At 34.7% G+C, this 25,704-nt stretch overlaps 1 protein-coding gene across 1 annotated transcript in view; it reads right to left on the bottom strand.

Moving 5' to 3' along the window:
- The window catches only part of LOC132553613 (doublecortin domain-containing protein 2-like), an 80,339-nt gene that overhangs the window by 18,769 nt on the left and 35,866 nt on the right, over positions 1–25,704 (bottom strand). Inside the window, exons 3-13 of the mRNA XM_060217871.1 lie at positions 22,711–22,743; positions 18,608–18,690; positions 17,220–17,354; positions 16,567–16,728; positions 14,291–14,329; positions 9,451–9,474; positions 3,955–4,032; positions 3,312–3,412; positions 2,280–2,404; positions 1,630–1,716; positions 616–639 (exon numbers count right to left, since the gene is read on the bottom strand). Of these exons, the coding sequence (XP_060073854.1) occupies positions 616–639; positions 1,630–1,716; positions 2,280–2,404; positions 3,312–3,412; positions 3,955–4,032; positions 9,451–9,474; positions 14,291–14,329; positions 16,567–16,728; positions 17,220–17,354; positions 18,608–18,690; positions 22,711–22,743 (891 nt within the window). The remainder of the gene's footprint in view (positions 1–615; positions 640–1,629; positions 1,717–2,279; positions 2,405–3,311; positions 3,413–3,954; positions 4,033–9,450; positions 9,475–14,290; positions 14,330–16,566; positions 16,729–17,219; positions 17,355–18,607; positions 18,691–22,710; positions 22,744–25,704) is intronic.

The raw sequence follows: 25,704 nt of genomic DNA, 5'->3' as shown, positions 1-25,704 counted from the left end.
AAAACCCACTTTAGGTTAAATGAGTTCTAGAATTTGGGCAAGAAGAAGTTTACATGACTATCATATATTAGATTTGTCATTCAGCAATTGAAACTGCCATGCAGAATTATCCGTTACTGTATTATTTGTGTTATGACTATCATAACATGCTAACAAGACTAATGAAGAACAATTTTACAAGTCAGCTGTAACAAGCTTGACATATAACTTTATCTCATGACCTTGTTCCTACATTGGAGGCTCATTTTCCCCACAATCCCTATTGTCCTGACTCAGAAAAAAAAATTACTAAAAAGCATTAGGTTGTATATTGCATGTGAAAAGGGTGGTAGACAATGAGTCAGCTCTCAACCACAGCACGACCAGCAAAACAAGCCATTCACACATTTAAGAAGCAAGTTTTGACAAACATCTAAAATTCACAAATACATGTAGTTATGTATATCCTGGAGTTTTAAAAGTGAACCTTGATATAAAACAGTGTTACATACATACAAGTCACCACATTTTCAGATGTAGATATTGATTCAATTTCATTGTAATTCATTTGATATAAAAACTATCAAAATAGGGGTATGATTCATCACGCTTGTGGAAATTACAGAGTTATCTTACCTTGTCATAGCCATAATAATCTTCCTGTAATGAAAAGAAATATATAATCAATATCTATCAGGTAGACAGGGGTACAGACAAAAATTATAAACCATAATGAAAAATATTTTATTACATTTTTCATTGGGACTGAAAATCGAAAACGTGGAAAAATTGACCCCAAAAACTTCCTGTATTAACAAAACTTTGCCAGCATGGAAACTGATTTTAACTATGTTAATAATAACTTATCTTACCTACAGCTGATCATAACTGATTTTACCTACAGCCAATCAAGACTGATTTTACCTACAGTCAATCGTGACTGATTTTACCTACAGCCAATCATAACTGATTTTACCTACAGCCAATCATGACTGATTTTACCTACAGCCAATCAAGACTGATTTTACCCACAGTCAATTGTAACTGATTTTACCTATAACCAGTCGTGACTGATTTTACCTACAGCCAATCGTGACTGATTTTACCCACAGTCAATTGTAACTGATTTTACCTACAGCCAATCTTGACTGATTTTACCTACAGCCAATCAAGACTGATTTTACCTACAGCCAATCATGACTGATTTTACCTACAGCCAATCGTGACTGATTTTACCTACAGCCAATCGTGACTGATTTTACCTACAGTCAATCATGACTGATTTTACCTACAGCCAATCAAGACTGATTTTACCTACAGCCAATCAAGACTGATTTTACCTACAGCCAATCAAGACTGATTTTACCTACAGCCAATCATGACTGATTTTACCCACAGTCAATTGTAACTGATTTTTCCATAGGCTATTCAAAAGTGATGTTTATATATGTAAGAATGTTTTGATTTTTCTTTTGGTTTTTTTCCCTAAACTACCTGTACATTCTTAACTAAGAACATACACATATACTTACATACAGAATTAATTTAATGATCTAGAAAAAAGGCAAGTTTAGGATTTGCAACTCAAAGTCCAACAGCTATGCAACCAATGTGCTTACAAAAAAATAGAAATAGATTTTGACCTCTGACCTTAGCATAATCCTGATCTTCATCAGAAGGGCGACGGTTTAATTCTAAAGGAGTCAGGTGATGATGAGCAGGGGGAAGTAACTCTTCCTGTAAGTGGGCAAAGTAAGATGAGGAAAGTCCAATTGATTAGAAAAAGAAAAAGTCAAGTTAGCAGAAAAGCAATATCTCTTACAGAAGAGGCCATGTTGAGGACACAGTCATCATGTAATACAAAAGTTGAGGTTAAAGGTCAGGCCATCATGTGACCCAAGAGGTCAAATCAGAGGGCAGAGTCATCATGTGACACAAGAGGTCAAGTTAGAGGGCAGAGTCATCATGTGACACAAAAGGTCAAGTTAGAGGGCAGTCATCATGTGACACAAGAGGTCAAGGTAGAGGGCAGAGTGGTCATGTGACACAAGAGGTCAAGCTAGAGGGCAGAGTCATCATGTGACCTACAAGGTCAAACATCAAAGGAGATAGCCAGCATGTAACATAAGAGGCCAAGTTAGAGGAAATGGAGAACAGAACCAAACTGACAAATATAATCTACCAGCTTATGTAGACTTAAATGAAAGAGAAAAAAAGGTCATAGAAAGTCTGTGAGATGATTATTTCTTTGATGTAAAACAAAAATATTTATCTTCTTCTTCAGTAAATACTGGTCTTACCTCCACTTCCTCTGCCTTGACCTGATCAATCGGGAGGTCAGTCTTTGTCTCCCTAGATTCCTTGACCTCTTTTGCACCCTTTGTCGACTTGTTCTCTTTCTTGGCTCGGAAAACATTAGAGTTATCTGAAACAAATCAACGTAGAATATCATTCCTTGAAAGAGGAAAATCAACATATTCTGAACAGTCTGATCTGTTGTCGTTCCCAATTCTGAAATTTAAATTACCAAATGAAATACTAGGGATATACTACTACTGGATTTACACTGTATGAAAGTAACTACAACAAAATATCCCAACACTTGCTTCACCTTCTCTTAGCTTTGTGTTAGTCTAGGCACTAAAACACACCTGTAGAAATGAAGTCCACTTGAACTCAGGAATTTTTACCGGGTCAATCAGAAGAGAGGTGTCATCATCGGTAACACATTGCATTTTGCTCCATTTACAGTTGTGTATAGATTTCAGTATAGCCTATGTTTTATAAATTTCTTCTAGATAATACTGTTTCCAGTTTGTATCAGCATAATGAAAGAATTCAATAAAAGGCTTCCAGGAAATATTAAGCGTCTACTAGAAATTGCAATATTCATCATCCCCACTGCTGTACTGCACATATTCTCACCTGACCTTGACCTATATACTTGAACTTGACACCTGCAGATGACCTTGACATTTAACTAAGTTCCTCCATGACTCTGTCTGATTTATTTATGTATCTTTGTAATAACATATCACATCTACCGTAATAAATGTGATTTTTGAAAGAGCAAATTTTCATAATTTTACCAAAAGTTTTAATTACAAAAGGGATACATTTAATCATTTTGATTAAAGTCATGATACAAATTATTGTTTTCTTTTTGTAATTTTGATTTAAGTGTAAATATTTTTCACAGTTTTATTCAATTCTTGAAAATAGCAAGAAACAGAACCCCTTAATTACCATACCTTTACAGTGTATCAATTTGACCCTGACTACAACAAAACAAGCAATCAAAAGTCTGTATCAGACAAAAACATTCAACTGACCTTGGTCATAATCGACCTGCTGAACTCTCTTCTCCGGTGTGCGTTGATGTTTTATAGCTTTCTGGTGGACGTCTTCCTGGGTTTGATGTATTTTTCGCCGTCTAGATGGAAACATTTGCAAAATTTGTTAATTTCAATAACACACAAATTAACAAATTTTAAAGTCAATGATATCATAACTTAATACTATGAAGATTCACCATCTAAGTCAATACTTTGTAATAGCAAAATTTGTCATCATAATGTCATGTTTCCCATCTGATGTGACTTGTAATTTGTGTGACAAAGTTTTGATTGAAGTTATGAAGAAAATATCAGTATTTAAATTTCCTCAGTTCATTAAACTTTTAAATAGACAAAAGATACATGAGATATTAACACCATTGATAACATGTTTACAGTTAGATGCACTTCAGACTAACAATGAATTTCACTGAATCATACACCTGTTTGTCATCCTAGGTATCATCAGTAATGCTAGGGCCATAATCCTGAAACCTAGGAGGCAACTAAGGAAAATTAAAATGGCCTGAAGAAATATCAAAATGGACAGAGAGGAAAACATCTTTTTATTCTTTAAATTACTGAGCATATATAAGAGGATCCATCAGTACTATGAGAAGATGATGACCACATGACCTACCTGAGACTGGTCTCTGGATGGCTGGCGACTGATTGGTTAGGAGACGGTTTGCTGATTGGTGGAACATGGTTGTGCCTACTGTTTAAACAGGAATGGAAAACCCATAGAGATTTAGCACACCAGTTCTGACAAGGTAAAATGTCACAGAGAAAAAAAGTACCATAACTTTTTAGTAAATTAAAGAACCCAATCATACATTTTTTCAAAGTTAATGTATGTATATGGTTAAATCAGTCATTCGTAGTAAGATATATAAATTAGAAAACAAATTCATACAATATTTTCCTAATTCACATTACAATATAGTAAAAGAATATTTTGTGAAAAAAATTTGCTAAGATTTTTCTAACCATGTTTGGGAAGTTTAAGTGAAGATCTCAACTGAAACTGATTATGATAATTTAGACGTAAACCCCAAACCATCTACAAGTAAACAAGGTGCTGGTACAACATGTATTACATCACAAAACAGTGTCAACATAGGTCAGTAACATATATACAGAATACTGTGGCAAATGTGTAGATCACTTAAGTATTATATAAAGGACACTGATATCACAGTTCCCTAGCATCATAGCTCACTTACATACTTCACAGAACACTGACATCACACCTCACTTACATACTTCACAGAACACTGACATCACACCTCACTGACATACTTCACAATACACTGACATCACACCTCACTTACTTACTTCACAGAACACTGACATCACACCTCACTTACATACTTCACAGAACACTGACATCACACCTCACTTACATACTTCACAGAACACTGACATCACACCTCACTTACATACTTCACAGAACACTGACATCACACCTCACTTACATACTTCACAGAACACTGACATCACATCTCACTAATATATACTTCACAGAACACTGACATCACACCTCACTGATATATACTTCACAGAACACTGACATCACACCTCACTTACATACTTCACAGAACACTGACATCACACCTCACTTACATACTTCACAGAACACTGACATCACACCTCACTTACATACTTCACAGAACACTGACATCACACCTCACTGATATATACTTCACAGAACACTGACATCACACCTCACTGATATATACTTCATAGAACACTGACAACACAGCTCACTGATATATACTTCATAGAACACTGACATCACACCTCACTTACATACTTCACAGAACACTGACATCACACCTCACTGATATATACTTCACAGTACACTGACATCACACCTCACTGATATATACTTCACAGAACACCAACATCACATCTCACTGATATATACTTCACAGAACACTGACATCACAGCTCACTAATATATACTTCATAGAACACTGACATCACAGCTCACTTACATACTTCACAGAACACTGACATCACAGCTCACTGATATATTCTTCACAGAACACTGGCATCACACCTCACTGATATATACTTCACAGAACACTGACATCACAGCTCACTGATATATACTTCATAGAACACTGACATCACACCTCACTGATATTGGCATCATAGCTCACTGATAGTGGCATCATAGCTCACTGAAATACACTTCACAGGATACTAACAAAACATCTACATAAAAAATACTTCTTAGTAAACTGGCATCACAGCTTGTTAAGATATACATTTCAGAATAATGGAGTCATTACATGTTGAAATATACAAAAATCTATTACCAAATCGGTGTGGCATCATAACTGCCTAATATGCAATGCACAGATCACTAAGGCACCACACTTCACTAAAATATACTACACTGAATATTAGCACCATAGCTTAGAAAGATGCTACAGAAAACTGAGGCATCCTCGGCTCACAAAAATGCTTTATTCAAACCATTGGCATCATCACTACAACAAATACAACCATACACATGCACAACAAAACATTTATTAGTATTAAGGCTGATCAGAATACATGAAAGTATGCATTGGTAAGGTGTGACCTTTATCCTTTAACCTTGAGTGATGACTACCAATATATGATGAAAATTTTAAGCAGTGAGGTGTGACCTTTGCCCTTTTAACCTTAACTGATGACCACCAATCATAGATTAGGTGTTAAACAACACTCCATCACTGAATTATAACATTGATTTCATCGAATGAAGTGTTTATGAATTATTTTGTAAACAACATTTTCATTTTAGAAGTGGTCAAGTGGTCAGGATCATGACCAACAACAGGTCAGGTTTTTATGTGACAATCATCTTTTATCACAAACTTTTGCTGTATATAGATACACATATATTCAGACCAAAAAATACAGCAACTCTCTATTGTGTTCACAACAATTTATGCTGTTATCATTGAATTTTAGTTCAGGACAGGCAATATTGTTACATGCATAATAAACAAACTGCTATAAAAGTCAAACTCATTGTTGTTATTGACAAATCTTCATGTTATAAACAACAACAAATCTACACCATGCTCTGAAAAAACTAATACTTAATTTAGTGCTTGTTAACTTGTACATGTAGCAAATCAGTAATTTGTCCTCCAGTCACAACTGTTGACTAGTTTGCTTGTCTACTTTTAAATTGGTTTGTTTTCTGGGTTAATCACCACTAGAAAAATAGTCAGGGTCTCCTGGTGGTTACTTCACTGAACATCATGCAAGAGGCCCATCCTCATGTTATACATAGGAATCAAGGTAATTATGACAGCAAAGGACAGCTATGATCACACTTTCTGTGAAACATTAACTGTCCTAGGTAAGGATCCAACCACACACCTCAGGTTCTCACCTGAGAAACATTACCTGTCCTAGGTAAGGTTCCAACCACACACCTCAGATTCTCACCTGAGAAACATTACCTGTCCTAGGTAAGGATCCAACCACACACCTCAGATTCTCACCTGAGAAACATTACCTGTCCTAGGTAAGGTTCCAACCACACACCTCAGGTTCTCACCTGAGAAACATTACCTGTCCTAGGTAAGGTTCCAACCACAAACCTCAGATTCTCACCTGAGAAACATTACCTGTCCTAGGTAAGGATCCAACCACACACCTCAGATTCTCACCTGAGAAACATTACCTGTCCTAGGTAAGGTTCCAACCACACACCTCAGATTCTCACCTGAGAAACATTACCTGTCCTAGGTAAGGATCCAACCACACACCTCAGATTCTCACCTAATGTTGGTTTTATCTAACACCTTACAGGATGACCGAGATACTGATATCTATATATAGCCCTCTGATCATTAACATATAAGTCAATCTTATTCATAATTATTACATCAAGATCAAGCTTTGACAGATCACCAGACAGTTGACAGATCACCTGACCTTTGACAGATCATCTGTCAATTGACAGATCTCTAGACATTCAACAGATCACCAGACATACGACAGATCACCCAACATTTGATAGATCACCTGACATGTGACAAATCTCCAGACATTTGACAGATCACCTGACATGTGACAAATCTCCAGACATTTGACAGATCACCTGACACATGACAGAACAACTTGGCCGTTGACAGATCACAGAACCTTTGACAGATCACCTGGCCATTAAACAGATCACCAGACATTTGACAGATCACCAGACATATGACAGATCATCTGACCTTTGACAAATCACCTGACCTTTGACAGATCACCTGACCTTTGACAGATCACCTGACCTCTGACAAATCACCTGACCTTTGACAGATCACAGGACCTTTGACAGATCACAGGACCTTTGACAGATCATCTTCTTGACATTCAACAGACCATCTCATCTTTGAAAGATCAACAGATATTTGACAAATCCCCAAACATTGACAGATCAACTGACCTTCGAGAGATCACTTTTGATGTACATCCGAAGAAAACCTACTCATTATTTTCTTTATCAAAATCAGCTGTTTTGAATCATTGCTATTCCTGACAATGAAGTGAGAGACAAAATATTTTTTAAAAAATTTATGCAAACAGCATTTACAATTTTTGTCTGATATAAGGACTCATTGAAAATTCACAAAAGAAAAATGTTTAAATAAAAAGAAAAAATTGAATTCCTTTGTCCTAGCTTAGTAAGTAACATCACAAAAACATAAAAACATGCTTCAACATGTGGATATTATTAGAACCTTCTGAAGTTACCAAATACTTTAATTTCTGACCATGATTTAAATGATATCCAGTCTTTAGGGACAGGGGCCTATAAACACCATTTAGAAACAAAGAAAGTGCTGTGTTTCTGTTCAGTTGTTTGTTTTGTTAGCCAGGGCCATTTTGAGGTGGGGACTTATAATATACGTTACTGGTGGCTACCTCTCTGAACAACATACTGGAGGTCATTCACAGGCTAACCAGAGCAATTAGGATAAAGTGTCATTCGCCAAGACACAAACACAACAAACTAGACCAGCCAGTTTTTCAGCTTCTTCAGAAAAACAACTTTACCACGATATCCAGAGCTCTATACCTTCCAAAACTACATCTTAAAAAATGAAATTCTTCCGATATATAATTTGTTTTTGAATGAAATTATTTTATGATACCAACACAAACCCTGCCAATGGTTATTAATCAGTATACCTCAACCTCAATATTTCATGTTTTCTTCAATATCAAAGACTAAATTATTGAACACACATATACACTGACATGCAAGACATTACTATGTGTTAGGACCTCCACAGACTGCCTCTGTACACAATATATTGAATGGTGTTCTTACACTGACTATAAAGGACATAATAAGAGGACTTTGTATCTATATCCTGAGAACGTCCATTGCTATACAACAACCTATAAACATGCTGAGTACACTCTGTATCAATGGGAACTAAATACAGTGCTTTCTTAGAGTAAATTTACTTAAACCAATGAGACAGACTCTCAAGTAGAGAATATCCATTCAGACATTTATATAATGTTCTTTTTTCAGTAAATCACAACGGTGCTGGTTAGCGGGCTGCAAAAGTATGGTGAGATATGGAGGTGTGTGGTGGGGCATTAAAGTGTGAGAGGGTGTAGGGTTGAATACTCAGGATATCAATATAAACAAGAGTCCAGGTGGTGAAGTTCATCTAACAAGAATCTTTACAGTCCATTTACGTTATCCAAAACTCCACACAGGTAGACAGAAATACAACAGTTTTTCATGCTTTCAGACCAAAAAAAGGAAGTTTCACAGTGAAAAAGGAAACGAGTTAAACTGGGCAAGTCAATGGAAAAACAAGGAATTCCAATGTTCTATGCTGCTAAAGTAGTCACTGGCTAAGCAAAGTATGCTGAGTAATGGAGAATACCCAAAAGTAAAGCATGCTGGGTAACTAAGTATACTCAATAGTGAAGCATGCTGGGTAAAATAAAGTCTGTGGGGTTACTCAGTATACTTGATACTGAAGCATGCTGGGCAATTATTTGCTGCATGCTGGGTAAGTGAAGCATGCTGGGTTTAGCAATGCATGCTGGGAAATCACATAAAGCATGCTGGGTAAGTGACACACCACACAATTGTGTTTGCAAGGGTTACCTTGTCCAGGTGGTGGGTCTAGAGCTGTTCGGGAGAAAAAAACAATACAATATAAACATTTACAGCAGGAATTTAAACACATTGCATCACATTTACAATCCAACACCAGGTTTAAACTTCATACATTATACATATATATACAGTCAACCATGAAGTACCATAAAGCAGAACAAACAATACAGCTGAAATAGGCGAAGGCAGTTTTAACACCACTGTAAAAAAAAATATATCATTGGCACAATGTATCAGTTATACATACAATGTATTCAATACAATATACCAGAAAAAATGTATTAGTTCAACATACAATGTTTCACATGTATGTGTCATACATTACATATCAGACACAACGTATTTGTTACATGTACATACAATGTATTTAAGTTATCAAGTTACCAAATGAATCATACCATGTCCAGTGTATTAATTTAGTCATTAGGTTTTGTTAATTGAAATACAATGCAAACGCACATTTCAATATAACAATGCATGGCAACGATACATAACAAATATATCATAATACCATGGGACTATACCATAACTATTGTGTGTTATGTTTGATATTTTTAGTATCACTTCATAATGTTACCATCTAGCAATAATGTTATTTAAATTAGATTTATGTCTGTTTTTACGGTCTTTAAACCTTTCAAGCAGACAAACTTAATATCTCATATGACAAAAAATGAATAAAGGTAAACATATTGGGTTAATATTTCATTAAAATGTCCACTGAACTTTCCAATATAACATGCTCTATATTCATAACACCAAAACGACATACTAAGACTTTTATCAAACAAAAAATCTGTCACAATATGCTTCAGAAATTATACTACATAGGTTCATTCTTTTTATATATAAAAAAAGAAGAAGAAAACAAAATAATTGATAAATATATTTCAAATTAAACTTTTTTGAACATTTTTTGCGATATTTGAGATTCAGATATCCCAGCCCTGGCCAAACCTTTTCCTGTGGGACATGCCTGAATTCAGAGTTCCTACTGTATTTCTCTAAGTAAAAGCACTGATTAAAATTTTGGTCTGGACTAAATATCATCAAATTTACTGCCTTTTTCACTAACATAACCTAGTGAATGTTAGATCTTTCAATAAAATTCTGTTCTGCAAGATTTTAGGCACAATGAAAATCAATATTTTGTTAATAAAAGCATTTTTGAACCAACAACACAATAGTTGTATTATTGACCTGCAGATTGAAATGTCCAATATTAAACACAGGTGTACATTTATGTATATCAAAACTTGGTCCAGATTGAAATTTATTACATTATAAATTTAAAGCTTAGGAGACATCTGAATGTTTTATAATACATCTAACTATTTTAAGTATTAGTCTTAAGAATTATCAGGACAGCAGTTTTCTTTACCTTGGTTATTTGTTGCTTTGGAAAAGTTCTAAATATTTTATAATCCAGATTTGAAATCTGAGATGATCTAAACCTACAAAATACTGAACATATCTACAGAATTAAAAAAACATGCAAATCTAGTTTATTTAAAAATTATGTCAGATATTTCTAAAGTTGATATATAGGCCTACAGTGCAGCATGCAATACAGTATTTAGCTAATTCATTGACTGTAATAAAAAACAAATAAAACGAACATATCTTACAGTGGCACAATTGGCCTGCATAGCTCAACTGGTATTCAATATTCATCAAAAATAGAATTGGTGTTAACATCACAAGTATATTGAAATGTACACCATTGACATTCAAAGTGGGCACATCTAATCAATTTCAACAAGTTCAAACAACAAGGGGCTACTAACACTCACCTCTAAACAGTGACAGCTATGACCTGGATTATATGTAAATGCCCGATCTTTTTTTCTCAAAATTTGTTAGGCTTTGACCCAGAACCAGCTTTCCACCAAATAAAGGCTTTTGGTTTACAAGAAGAAATCCTTTTATTGGCTTCAAAAAATTTGATCCCTGTGACATATGATATGGGTCAAGGTCATTTCTTTTCATAAATGTCTGTCAACATCCTGAAAAATTTATCACCCAAACACTGTGCTTCTGCAACCTTTGGTCAGATGAAGTGGTGCGAAACATTTAACAAATTTGACCCCTGTGACCTTGAACATAATGAAGGTCATTTCTTTTCACAATCTATGTCAGGCTTCATCCTGGAACATAACTGGACAAATATCATGCCTCTAGGCTTTTTAGTTCATCAGAAGAAGTCCTTTAAATGTTTTCACAAATTTGACCCTTGTGACATTAAACATATGTCAAGGTTCTTTCTTTTTCCAAATGTTGTTAGGTTTTATCCTAGGAATATACCAGCTAAATACAATTCCTCTAGCCCTTAAGTTCATGAGAAATTGTTTAAATGTTTTGATAAATTTGACCCTGTCACATTGAACATATGTCAAGGTCATTTCCTTTCCAGCCTGTGGAAAACATCAGTATCCTGATCCTGTTGGTTACTGAGAACAATTCTTTCAAGATTTTAACACGTTTGACTGATGTGACCTTGAAAGTGGGTCAAAGTCATTCATTTGAACAATCTTGGTACTCCTTTTTCCAAGTATGCTTAAGGCCCAATATCATTATCATTGGCCTTCCCTGAAAAGTAGTTGTTTGAAGATTTTTTAACACATTTTACTTCTGTGACCTTAAAAGTAGGTCAAGGTCACTCATTTAAACAGACTTGGAAGCCCTTCATCACAGCATACGGCAGACCTTATATCAATACCCTCAGCCTTTCAGTTACTAAGAAGAAGTAATTTGAAGATTTTCATAAATATGACCTTCGTGACCTTGAAAGTGGGTCAAGGTCATTCATTTAAACGAACTTGGTAGCCCTCCACCCATCATGTTGCAGACTTAATATCAGTACCCAGGGTCTTTCCATTACTGAGAAGAAGACGTTTTAAGTGTAAAGTTGACACCGGATGGACAGGCGATGGACTGACGACGGAGGCCGTACCATGGCATAAGCTCACATGGCCCTTCGGGTTGGTGTATTTTTCCAGTTACTCCCCTTTTCCAAGAATTGATCTATATTTATGTTTTCTTAAATAGTATTGAATGCTGGTCCTCAATTTCATGCCATTATTACTATGTCATCAGTAAGTCAAACTTATTTTCATTTTGTAAACCAACACTCATGCTTTCTAAAGAAAATGAAAAATTGGTAAGTGGAAAGTCATACATCCTGCACATGTAATGATTAGATTAGAGATGGAAAGGTTAAAATACTTCAATTGTTTACTAAAAACAGAAATATAAAAGTACTTTTAAAAACTGCAATACATGTTTTATAATTGTAGCTTTGAACTCATCAATGGCACGTCAATTACATCCATCAAATGTAAAACTGCATACGTGTATGTGTTGTACCTGTCAATATCGTAATTATAAGCAACTTTTCGATTCTAATTCTGACGATTGTTTACAACTAATTGGCTTCACATCAAAGCAAAACAAAAACAATGATCAAAGCATGTTAATGAACAAGATTGAATTAAGCATCATTATGAGGAAACATGACTAATGAACAGCAGGTCACATGCAATGTGTAATAGCTGTAAACAAATATAATAACTATGTACCATAAATGCAGTAGTAACGCCACCAAAGAGACCTCAATTATTGTTATTACTCTTTCAGATTCCAAATAAAGTGCACTGAATTTTCATGAATTACTCCAAAACTAAAAAGTCATCAAACATTAGTGACAATTAACACACAAGTTAGAAGCAAATTATTGATATTATATATACGGTATGTTTGGCTATAAATCATGGTATATGCTGTAAATTTTCTTCTACTTTTTAAAATTCTAATTTGAACTTTAAAATTTTTTTGAAATCTATTTCATGTTTCTAAATAGCTGACAAGTGTGTGAACACACTTAGCTAATAATCATATGAAAATACTTGAAAATAAAAACGAATATTGATGACTTCATAATTTTCTTTAAATTAAATGTTGTGTTTCATTTCAACAAGAAACCAGAGTTATTGATGTATGCTTCGTCTAATTTGACAGGTAGTCTTGTCGTAAAAATTCTAACTACAATACATTTCCAAATTCTAACTATCTATCATTATATAGCTGTATAGTTGAGCTGTTTTGTGACTCAACATTTGTACCATGCACCTGTTATCTATGTCACCATGCACCTTCATTTCTAATAACAAAGCCATGCATTTTTCATTTTTTTTCTGTAAACTGTCTTATTCCCTTTTATGTAGCTATCATAGGATTATCAAAGTTTACATACAATCATATGCCCATCCCTGTAGTGTGCAGTATGCAGTAAACTTGGCGTTTGCTGTATTCAGCACTATAGTAGTAATACAATAATAAACCTTAGGATAAATATAAAAATATTCTTAATGTATAATTTGGTATTTTCATTTCTTGATCTATATACCATTTTTTTTTTGTTTTTGGCCAAAATATTACTTCAAATTTCTACAAATTCCATAAAATCACTGAAACATATGATTATTCCTTAAAAATCATTGAACCATGCGCTAAATCACTGAACTGGTTATTTACTTTCATGGGCACTGTTTGACAACGCGCTTGTAACTATAATATTGATATCTACTGAAACTACGCCTGTTTATTAAAGTTACTAGTACTCAAAAGGTAAGTGAGCACCCTAAACCAGTGTCAGTGTATCCAGAGGATTCATCACATCGTGGACAGTCTTTTCTTAAGACATATATTAAGTTACCATGACAACAGCCTACCTATGTAGCTTAGAGCACATCTAGTTGTTTGCTAAAATTAAAACAAAAAATCTTTCTCCCTGCCGTGAAAAATGACTAGCACCTATGTCGTTTTTTACCTGTTTGGGTCCTGCCAGAGGTAAGCGGTATGTGGAATCCTGTAAACAAGAAACCGATCATCGAATATCAAAATGAGGCTAGTAGTTACTCAGTTTGACGAAGATGACTTGGACGGTTTCTAAGATGAGGGGTATTGTGAGAAAGAGTCCATTTATTACAGTAGTATAAGTTAAACATTTGATAAACAATATGATTTCTGCTGTTTGCAATTTGTATTAAAAAAAAATTGAGAATGAAGAAATTAAAAAAAATTACTTTTGAGAATGCATATTACAATTCTATAATTAATCCATTACATTGTATTTTCTTTTCTTTTGCAACAACAGCTGAATTACAATCATTGAATAGCAAGTACTCAAACATCCAAAAATTGACAAAAAAAAAGCAAGATCATTAAGGTCGGAAATTTTCTGTTGTAGTAACTGGACTTTGAGTTAACAAACCTTTGTTTTCAGCATTAATGGTTACAAACTGTGGATATATGTGAATCATTTCAAACAAATTGTGCTTGGTGCGACTTTCAAAACACCAAAAAAAGGGGAGGCTGGGGGTAAGAGATAGTTATGAATCAGATCAAATATCAACAAACTTTTATAATTTCAAATGAAAGAAACAAATAAGAATGCTTTCAGTCAATGAAGCAATTTTTTATTTTAGATAGGATATAGATTCAATTTTATAAGGATATGAACTGGGGATTACATTAACTCAGAGGAATAAAACGGGATTATTTCTACATGGGAAAATGAAATGGAAATAGATTTAAATCTGAAGTGAAGATTTAATGGAATCACTTAAAAAGAAAAATTATTGTAAAAAAACTCTTTGGATATTAAGCAGTTGATATTGGTGTTGTAACAGAATGTAAATGTTATAGATGTAATAACCAATCTATTATACATTCACACAACTGAGTAATGCACAACATGTAGATAACCAGCATTACGTCCATGCTTCTCAATAAGCCCACCTAGTGATATTCACAAGATTTATAAACAAGTGTTTATAAAAAGTTAGCCAACTCAGTTTGTGATACATGAACTGACCCCTGGGTTTACTACAAGACAGATACTGTATGATACATGCACTGACCCCTGGGTTTACTACAAGACAGATACTGTATGATACATGAACTGACCCTTGGGTTTACTACAAGACAGATACTGTATGATACATGCACTGACCCCTGGGTTTACTACAAGACAGATACTGTATGATACATGCACTGACCCCTGGGTTTACTACAAGACAGATACTGTATGATACATGCACTGACCCCTGGGTTTACTACAAGACAGATACTGTATGATACATGAACTGACCCTTGGGTTTACTACAAGACAGATACTGTATGATACATGCACTGACCCCTGGGTTTACTACAAGACAGATACTGTATGATACATGAACTGACCCTTGGGTTTACTACAAGACAGATACTGTATGATACATGCACTGACCCCTGGGTTTACTACAGGACAAATACTGTATGATACATCAAGATTGATCTAATTAAGTGGGACTGTTGTAAGTGATACTGATCCAATATTGCATTGACAAGCGAAAACCTGGGCAGCCTCGTTTTTCATATCCATGATTTTTGTTTAAATTACTTCGTGGGAATTTTTTGAAAAATTAAAAGGCTATGGAGGCAAAACAGGATTGTCAGACTTCTTCAAGCCTGGTTATAAGTCTGTACAATATTGTTTACCCTTAGCACATAGAGTCACAACATGTCTAATTTTAACACATAAAATGCAGTGCAATGATTTTGCAGAAAGGAATGCACAACTGTGATTGGAAGGGAGACATCATGTGACCGACTGTGATTGGAAGCGAGACATCATGTGACCAGTCAGTAACCTTGACCCTTTTAATCTCCAAAGCAATCACAAGCAAGCAGCATAAGAAGTTTGAGTATGATCAGACTCAATGAAACTCAGTTGATTGTCCAGAAATGTTGATGCAGACAGACAGAATAACAGAATGGCAGACTGACAGATTGACAGAATGGCAGATTGACAAGTTGGCAGAATGGCAGATTGACAGAATAATGGATGAACAGCAGCATTCTTATATCCCTCTCTGATCTTCAATCCAGGATAAAAAAGGGAAATAAGTTGAAATTTACTCTGGTCAGTTAGTGGTCAGATATTTGAAATCCCTATTTTGATGGTTCCTGTTATTTTGTCACTGATGGAGAATTAACAGTAACAGCTTTACATGTTTCCAGTCTTCTCCGTTTACCTACGCTAACATCTAAACAGATACTTACCCAACTCCGACGAAGGGATTGATTGTAAAGTTGGGAAGATCCCTTGTCCGACAGCCATAGGCACACTTTTTGAATATTTGTGTGGGTGGGACAGCTACATAGAATTCCTCATGTTGGAAATCGCTGGGTTTTGTTACTTGTTCACCTTTTATGTTGTACACACTGAAATGAAATATTGCAGAGAGTTAATTTAAAGTTTCAAAATTTGACTTTTGAGCCTTGCTACGCTCAAAAGTCAACACTTAATTTTGCTCCACTCCATATAACAGTAAAAACTCGTTACCAATCACTTAAGTATCTCCCATGAATAAGCTAGCTCACAATCACTATTAATATTACTTGTTACAATTAATATACCACTAGGAACTTGTTACAATTAATATACCACTAGGAACTTGTTACAATGGATATACCACTAGGAACTTGTTACAATGGATATACCACTAGGAACTTGTTACAATGGATATACCACTAGGAACTTGTTACAATTAATATACCACTAGGAACTTGCTATACTCCCTATCCCACTTGGAACTTGCTATACTCACTATCCCACTTGGAACTTGCTATACTCACTATCCCACTAAGAACTTGTTATACTCAATGTCTCACTTGCAATTTGCTATACTCACTTAGAACCACTATATACTCACAATCTCACAGGGTACTTGCTGTCCTGATACAGCTCTTTGGTGATGTCTTCTAAGGCATAATTCAGATGTTCGAGGCGTTTTTGCTTCAGAAGGACCAAAACTGTTTTCACGTTTGGCTGATCATTTTTGTGTACACTAAGAAAAACACAAAGAAAAATTCATATTTTTTCTTTTGACATCTATGACATTAGCATGTGCAACATTTTATTTTCAAAAGATGACTGATATTTTTTTTATTACCAATATTTGCGGTTTTACCAAAATATTTATTTTTCAAGAAAGTCATATAACAGATTATTGCCGTCTCCAAAAATTCAATTTTCAAGGTTTCTTGCTTTTGCAGTTTTCTTCCATGAATAATAATAAATAGAAATGGCGTTTACAGTAACTTTTCTCTGCTTCTTTGAGTCAACGTTTATTAGATTTATTGACCCATGAACAGCCAGGGGTTCCTTGTAGTATTTGGTGGCTAATTCACTGAACAACATACAGGAGGCCCATCACAAGCCACCCAGAACAATTTAGTTAAAGTGCTTAAGGACACAATCACTACAACACAGAGTGTCGTGTTTCTTATTTTCCTGAGAAATATAGACAGGGGTTGGGAGTGCTGAACCATGCATCTCCAATCTTCATCGGAGGCTACATAGGCAGGCCAACTCTCTAATCGACTAAGCTTTCGCAGTCACTTCCTTTGTATGATCTTTACAGACAGGTTTGACTATAATAATAATTTTATTTCAGTAATAATTACCATAACTTTAGCATGTAAATAAAGTACCTGCATCCATCTTTTTTATCCCCCAGAAAAAGATTAAAAAATCTCCCTTCCTCTTTCCATTATGACACACGCTGATGGCTGACAGATGAGTGTTGTGCTATCTTTGTTTTTTAGCCACTAAGATCGTTCCTGGGGCTTGTTTTTGTTCAATTGGAATCATTATTGCCCATCTGCCATTTGCTTACAAGTATTTTTGACTGTTTTATTTATTTATATTTTGGTAATTTTTATCCTCCACGACTGTCGGAGTGGTTTGCTGTGTGGTCCGCCATTACAGTTTCACAGTCGGCTCTTCGCTTTTTGTCGGCTTGTTTTCTACCTTTTTGTAGCATGGTATACATTGTTTCCTCATTGTTTCTGTTGCTTTGCTTGTGACTTTATAACTTTATGGAGTCCCAAACTTTCCTCCCCTTTCCTTCTCAGCCTTGCTGCCCTCTCTCATAATGGCTCACAGTACTGAAGGGAAGGCAGGATTTTTTAATCTTTTGTTTTTGGGCTACAAAAATTGGTCCAGGTACTGTTTTTGCATACTAAAGTTATGGTAAGTATGATGTCATGAAAATTGGTTTTACTTAAAAAAGAAATTCAATTTCAGTGAATAACATACTATATTCGGACTCCTGGTTCGCCTGTTTCGTTGAATCGTGGTTTAATATCATCATATCTGCTATTCCTTTGATGTGTGAAGTTCTGTTTAAAAAACAAAAATTGATATCAATCAATGAAGGGGACATGATTATTCTGTCTCTGTATTACAAAACACCACCACAGTACATATTTGGTTTGTTTAATTAAATGCTTAACTACACCTAGTGTGAATTATGGAATCTAACTATTCAAATTGTTGAAAGTGATTGCAAGTATAAGAATCAGCTTTGATTGCAGTGAAAATAGTAGACTACATGCTATAATAGATTTTTGAAATCAATACACGAGAAGTTTTGGTATTAATTCTTATGGAAATTATACATTGATCAACTGTGCCCCAACAAGGTGGTTACAGTACACACCATTTCATCACACCTGTGAACCTAATCCCTCAAGAATGATGATTAACTAACCCTGTTCCTGCTTACTCTGACAGAGTCACCTTTGTGGGTAATGTAATTAAAGGCAGGTGATTTGGCTGGGTTTATCATCCTGTCAACAGCCAGGGACAATTTGCAGTGCTGGTGGCTACCTCAGTGAGCATAATATGGGAGGCCCTTAACATTGCCTTCCAGAACAAATGAAGTTAAATTTTATGCCCAAGGACACAACCACAATAGCACAAGACCGCCTGTTATCTCGGCTTCTTGAGGAACACAAACTGCCTCAAAAAGATAACCTTGGATGTTCACCTGAGGTCATTAAGTCCCTGCTGAATGAGTAATCATATCGCAACTCGAGGCTGGTGATAAATATTCATTTTGAACTACTTTATCGCTCTAAAGGATCAAGAAAAAAACATTTTAAAAAAGATTGCACAGCTATATCAATCTTGCCTGAATCAGTGGGAGATATACTTTGGAAATCAATAACAGCTGTTTTATACTGGAAACAGATACACCTGTGCCTTTTAAATATTGAATAATCATAATTTCTCTGCAAAATAATGTACAGTTGCTGATTATAAATATTTGTGTTAAGTTTATATGAAGTAAGAAATAAAACCACAAATTTATAAAAGTAATGATCAGCAAGAAATGTTTTAGAGCAAATTTTTTGAGTGAAATGTCTATAAAACATCTACGACTACTCTCTAAACTTTGTAATAATTGGAGCAAAATGTGAAGTCTAGCTGAATTAGCATTTGAAGCATTTTTTACAAATGTTCAATTAAAAAAAGCATGTTGAATATTTTTTTATTCTTCATGACAACAAACTTAACAAGTTATGATCCAAGACAATGGATGATTCATCAGATTGCATACAAAATTTCATCAAAATAGAAAGAGAAAATACTACACACTGACAGACTGATAGTCCGGATACCAAAATATACTACACACTGACAGACTGATAGTCCGGATACCAAAATATACTACACACTGACAGACTGATAGTCCGGATACCAAAATATATTACACACTGACAGACTGATAGTCCGGATACCAAAATATACTACACACTGACAGACTGATAGTCCGGATACCAAAATATACTACACACTGACAGACTGATAGTCCGGATACCAAAATATACTACACACTGACAGACTGATAGTCCGGATACCAAAATATACTACACACTGACAGACTGATAGTCCGGATACCAAAATATACTACACACTGACAGACTGATAGTCCGGATACCAAAATATACTACACACTGACAGACTGATAGTCCGGATACCAAAATATACTACACACTGACAGACTGATAGTCCGGATACCAAAATATACTACACACTGACAGACTGATAGTCCGGATACCAAAATATACTACACACTGACAGACTGATAGTCGGGATACCAAAATATACTACACACTGACAGACTGATAGTCCGGATACCAAAATATACTACACACTGACAGAGTGATAGTCCGGATACCAAAATATACTACACACTGACAGACTGATAGTCCCAAAATATACTACACACTGACAGACTGATAGTCGGGATACCAAAATATACTACACACTGACAGACTGATAGTCGGGATACCAAAATATACTACACACTGACAGACTGATAGTCCGGATACCAAAATATACTACACACTGACAGACTGATAGTCCGGATACCAAAATATACTACACACTGACAGACTGATAGTCCGGATACCAAAATATACTACACACTGACAGACTGATAGTCCGGATACCAAAATATACTACACACTGACAGACTGATAGTCCGGATACCAAAATATACTACACACTGACAGACTGATAGTCCGGATACCAAAATATACTACACACTGACAGACTGATAGTCCGGATACCAAAATATACTACAAATATAAACAAAATGCAAAAATCGTAAAATTAAGAAAATGTGAAAATTACAAAATTAAAAAATGCATGAATTTGGTGAAAGTTTTATCTGGTACAAAGCACACAGACTGGGTAAATTACCCAGCATACCTCAGACAACAAAGTGAGGAGATTACGCAATCATTACCAGAGTTGTCATTCCTTAACAACCATAATACACCTCAGTAAATGGCTCACAGACTACTAATAGTTGACCTCATGGTAAGGGTCAAAGTTTGACATCATGCAAAACTATGGTGGTATCCTTGACAACATCAATGAAGGATACAGCTGTAGACTGCTCTCTATGTCATTGACCAGCATTAAAACATCATCCTCTGGACTATTTGGGAAGTTACAAATTATATGTGTATATAGGTATTGTAGCCAAATTAAAACCAATTATCACTGATATCACAATATATGATCTCAAGGAACATGAAAGTACAAAATGTAAACATGATGGTAGGTGATTGTTTACTCAAAATTTATTTGTCTGCAATATAATCCATAATGGTTATAACCATATATAGACTGATGTAGTCATTTTCCAGATGAACCAACATCTATTTTCAAAATAATAATACAAATAACAAAAATAATGAAATACGTTATTATTTGACAAAAAGAAGTTTTCAAACCATCTTGAATTGGCATGAGCCATTTACAGAGGTGTTATATGGGTGCCACAATGCATTCTGGGAGATATGGGAAATTATGCTATAATGAAAAAACCAAGACATTCTGTAGCCATGCAAAAGGGGAGATGTCTTTAAAAAAAAGAGGGGAGGTTACTGCAAACAGGTGTGATTATATATTGATGACTATAAAATTGTAACCATTAAATATCATATTTTATTTTCATTTAAGGAGAGGTCATACTTTCATAAATGTTTAATATTCTTTTTTATTGAAGGATCATGAATTAGATCAATTATTTTCACAAATAAAAATAAAATTGTCTAGCTCTTTTAGTATTCAAAGGTTAATTGCTTGTACATATATATCCTTCAAATGACACAAAGGTGAATCTTATGTCAGCAACAACTCGCTGCTTTCTCAAAATATTAAGGTGTAAAAAGTTTGGTTAACGTTTGTGAAAGTAAAAGGAATAACAACAATTATCCTGCATGCAATAAGCCCAGGGGCCAATTTATATAACTGCTGACCTTTTGTAATGACAAGACTGACTGGAGAATGTGATTCCTTCTGCCAATGACAACCATGCATGAATGTGGAATGTCATTCTTGTAACCAATGGCAACCATGCATGATTGGAGAATGTCATTCTTGTTACCAATGGCAACCATGCATGATTGGAAAAAGTAATTCTTGTCACCATGACAACCATGCATGATTGGAGAATGTCATTCTTGTTGCCAATGGCAACCATGCATGATTGGAAAAAGTAATTCTTGTCACCAAGACAACCATGCATGATTGGAGAATGTCATTCTTGTTGCCAATCAAAACCATACATGAATGTGAAATGTCATTCCTGTTACCGATGGCAACTATTCCTAACCCAGAAATGCCAAATCGTGTTTGTTATTATTTGATATCAATGTGATTTCACTCATGATTAACACTGTTACAAAACAAAAGGCGGGTGTTTCTTAAATTAGCAATGACATGCTGGTGATGATATTCTATTAAGATAATGAAAGTGGGTCAAGTTTGCATTTAGTAAAATGGAAATAGCCGAGTTATAAAAAAATTATAATAATACATTGTGCCAGTACAGTACTCACATTTTCTTTATACCATCTACTGAAAATACTGGACTGAAGACAAGAAAAAAATACCAAACAGTTAAAAAAAATCTGCAAAATTAACACTTAAAATTTGTTTTTTTTAGCTGCATTGAAAAAAAAATAAATGTATAAAAAATTTAATTTGTAAGGATAAATGTTAAAATAAATATGTAGAGGTATGCCAAACAAAACATTCAATGATGTCTACACTGGACAGTTTTCAAATTAACTGAATTCTTCAATTTTCTTGACAAACTCAACAACAGCTGAGCATAGACAAATATTTCCACTGATGCTTTTACTAGTATAGCTTACAAAATCTTAATAACCATATTTCTGTAAAAAATCTATGAATTTCTATCAAAAACTTGAAGCTAAAACATATAATAATAATTATTTTGTTGAAGTTCAACTTTCAGAAACAAAATCTTTCCTGGGCAATTAATAGTCTTATAATTCTGATGATAAAATATCAAAACTATTCTACATTTATCATTCAAGGCCTGTATTGTTTTATGTACAGCACAATTAATTATTATCAAAAATTACATTTTCACTTCAATTTAAAATAATGTTATACAAAATAGCTGCCTAAACACTCGTAAAAATAATTATAATTTTCAAACCTTTATTAACACTTATTAATAATTGCATGTCTAATTTAACACTCCATCGTTAAACAACAGCATTGTCCAAATGCTCAAATTCAGTTTATCAGTGTCTATTGCACTCACTTCACAACACCAGGTAAAACATATTCATTTCTTAAACTGATTTTATGTATTAATACAAAAACCCATTGAACATGCAAAAGATGTCTAAATGTGATTTTTTGTAATATTAGACTGCAAGTGACGTAAACAACCTTTAAGCCAGGTACATATAAATATATATTTAAAATTCAATCTCAACTGATCCCACATGGACTAGCTTAACTCATTGACCAGTATATTTGGACTTTCTCCTGTCTGTTAGAGGAGAATTCTCTTACAGGAAGTGTTAACCCCTCAGCTTTTCCTGTGTAATTAAAGGTAGTCTCACTGTAATTTCTGTAGCTTTGTTTGAGGTGGTAACCTATAGCAACCATCATAACAGTCATAGCTTTCAACTGAATATGAAAGCAGTTTGACTTTGTAGTCTTTACGTTCCAGTACTGAGGCACTGTAGCCCAGTATTGGTAGTACATCTGCCTGGTTCTAGTGCCTGTATGGGGAGGAGGCGGTCACGCCATCTCTACAACATTGCTGTGACATCAATATTTTAACATAATGTTCCTGACGTTGCGTAGATGTACAAACATTATTTCAGGAAAACATAACACGGAACACTAAACATAATTAATTTTCCAACACAGGTTAATACCTCACTTTTCCATAATAAATGTGTCTTTGTCAATTTTTCATAAAGAATAAAAATGATAGTACAATATATAAGAAATAAATTCTTAGTTACTGTATGTGCCACATACCTACCTTATGTCTGTCTCTTATTTCAGTGTTGATTCCTCTTATAGTGCAATGTATGTCTTACACATGTATATGTTTAAAACATCTGCCTACGTATCTTACATCTGTCAATCAATCTCACATCTCACATGCCTGTTTCATATGTCTAATATATAGATACATGTGTCTTACATTTGAATCTTATACATCTTGTGTCTAACATATGTGTCTTAATCTGTTTCTTTCTCATAATAAATCTTACACCTTGTCTCTTAAACCTGGTGTCTAACATATGTGTCTTAATCTGTTTCTTTCTCATAATAAATCTAACACCTTGTTTCTTAAACTTTGTGTCTAACATCTATGTCTTACATCTCAATGACATATCTTGTGTCATATATCTTGTGTCTTTCATCTTGAGTCTTACCAAAGTCTTAGAAAGTTAACAAGTTTCTTTAAATTACACCTGCAGTGCCATTTCCCTGTGTCTAAGATAACTACACATTCAAGTGATTTTAGAGATGTCTTAATTAGGCCAGTACCCTTACCTAGTGTCTTAGACAAGTGTCTTAACAAGTGTTTTAAGGAATGAAGTGCCCATTCCTTGTGTCTTACACAAGTGTTTTAACAAGTGTCTTAATTACACCTTTGCTTTTTCCTTGTGTCTTACACAAGTGTCTTATCAAGGATCTTAACAGCACCAGCCTTTCCTCATGTATTACAACTTAGGATTTATATAACTTAAAACTTCTATATCTATCATGTATTATTATATTATATATATGTTGTTTACCCGTATCAAACACCTTTGTTTTACACTTGTGTGCTATAATTTCTCTCCTCCCTTTCCCGCCCCGCCCCCACCCTCACTTTAACCCACATCCATATGGTACTAACATTTGTGGTTGGTTATTGTGTCACCTGTCCCATGGCTGTAGTGCCAATACTCTGTGACCTGATTAGCTGGTCAAATAATCAAACAAGAGGGATCTTGGCGCCCACCATTTGAGGATCTGTTTTCAGTTCTTGAAGATTTGTTTATATTTTTTTGTTTGTTACAGGTGTTGTAAATGTTCATGAACTGGTCTTCATTGAATGTACTCAATGATGGCACAAGATATTTTTATTAAGCACCTATTAGCAAATATCATTTGAAAAAGATCCCAAAGTATTATTAGACAGCAGTCAGTTACAGGTGGATAATGGACAATATGCTTGTGCTGTATTACTGTCGACATCCAAGATGGCTGCCTGTGGGCCACCTTGATTTCAAATCAGTCCAAAAAAGGTACAATGCACAACTAGGGACCAAGGGAAACCAATATCTATGAAATATCAGAAGGATCCATCTAGTACTTCCTCAGATATAGCAGTAACAAGATTTTACTCTCAAAATCCAAGATGGCTGCCTGTCAGCCATCTTGATTTCAGATCAGTCCAAAAAGGTATAATGCACAACTTGGAACCAAAGGGAACCTGCATATGAAATTTGAGAAAGATCCATCCAGTACTTTCCAAGAAATAGTAGTAACAAACTTTTACATTC

This window comes from Ylistrum balloti, unplaced genomic scaffold, assembly GCF_031769215.1.
Source record: "Ylistrum balloti isolate Yb309-2 unplaced genomic scaffold, AGI_CSIRO_Ybal_v1 Utg370340, whole genome shotgun sequence".
In the NCBI taxonomy this organism is placed as follows: Eukaryota; Metazoa; Mollusca; class Bivalvia; order Pectinida; family Pectinidae; genus Ylistrum; species Ylistrum balloti.
Note: the sequence above shows the minus strand (reverse complement) of the source record. Positions and strands in the feature narration are given on the sequence as shown.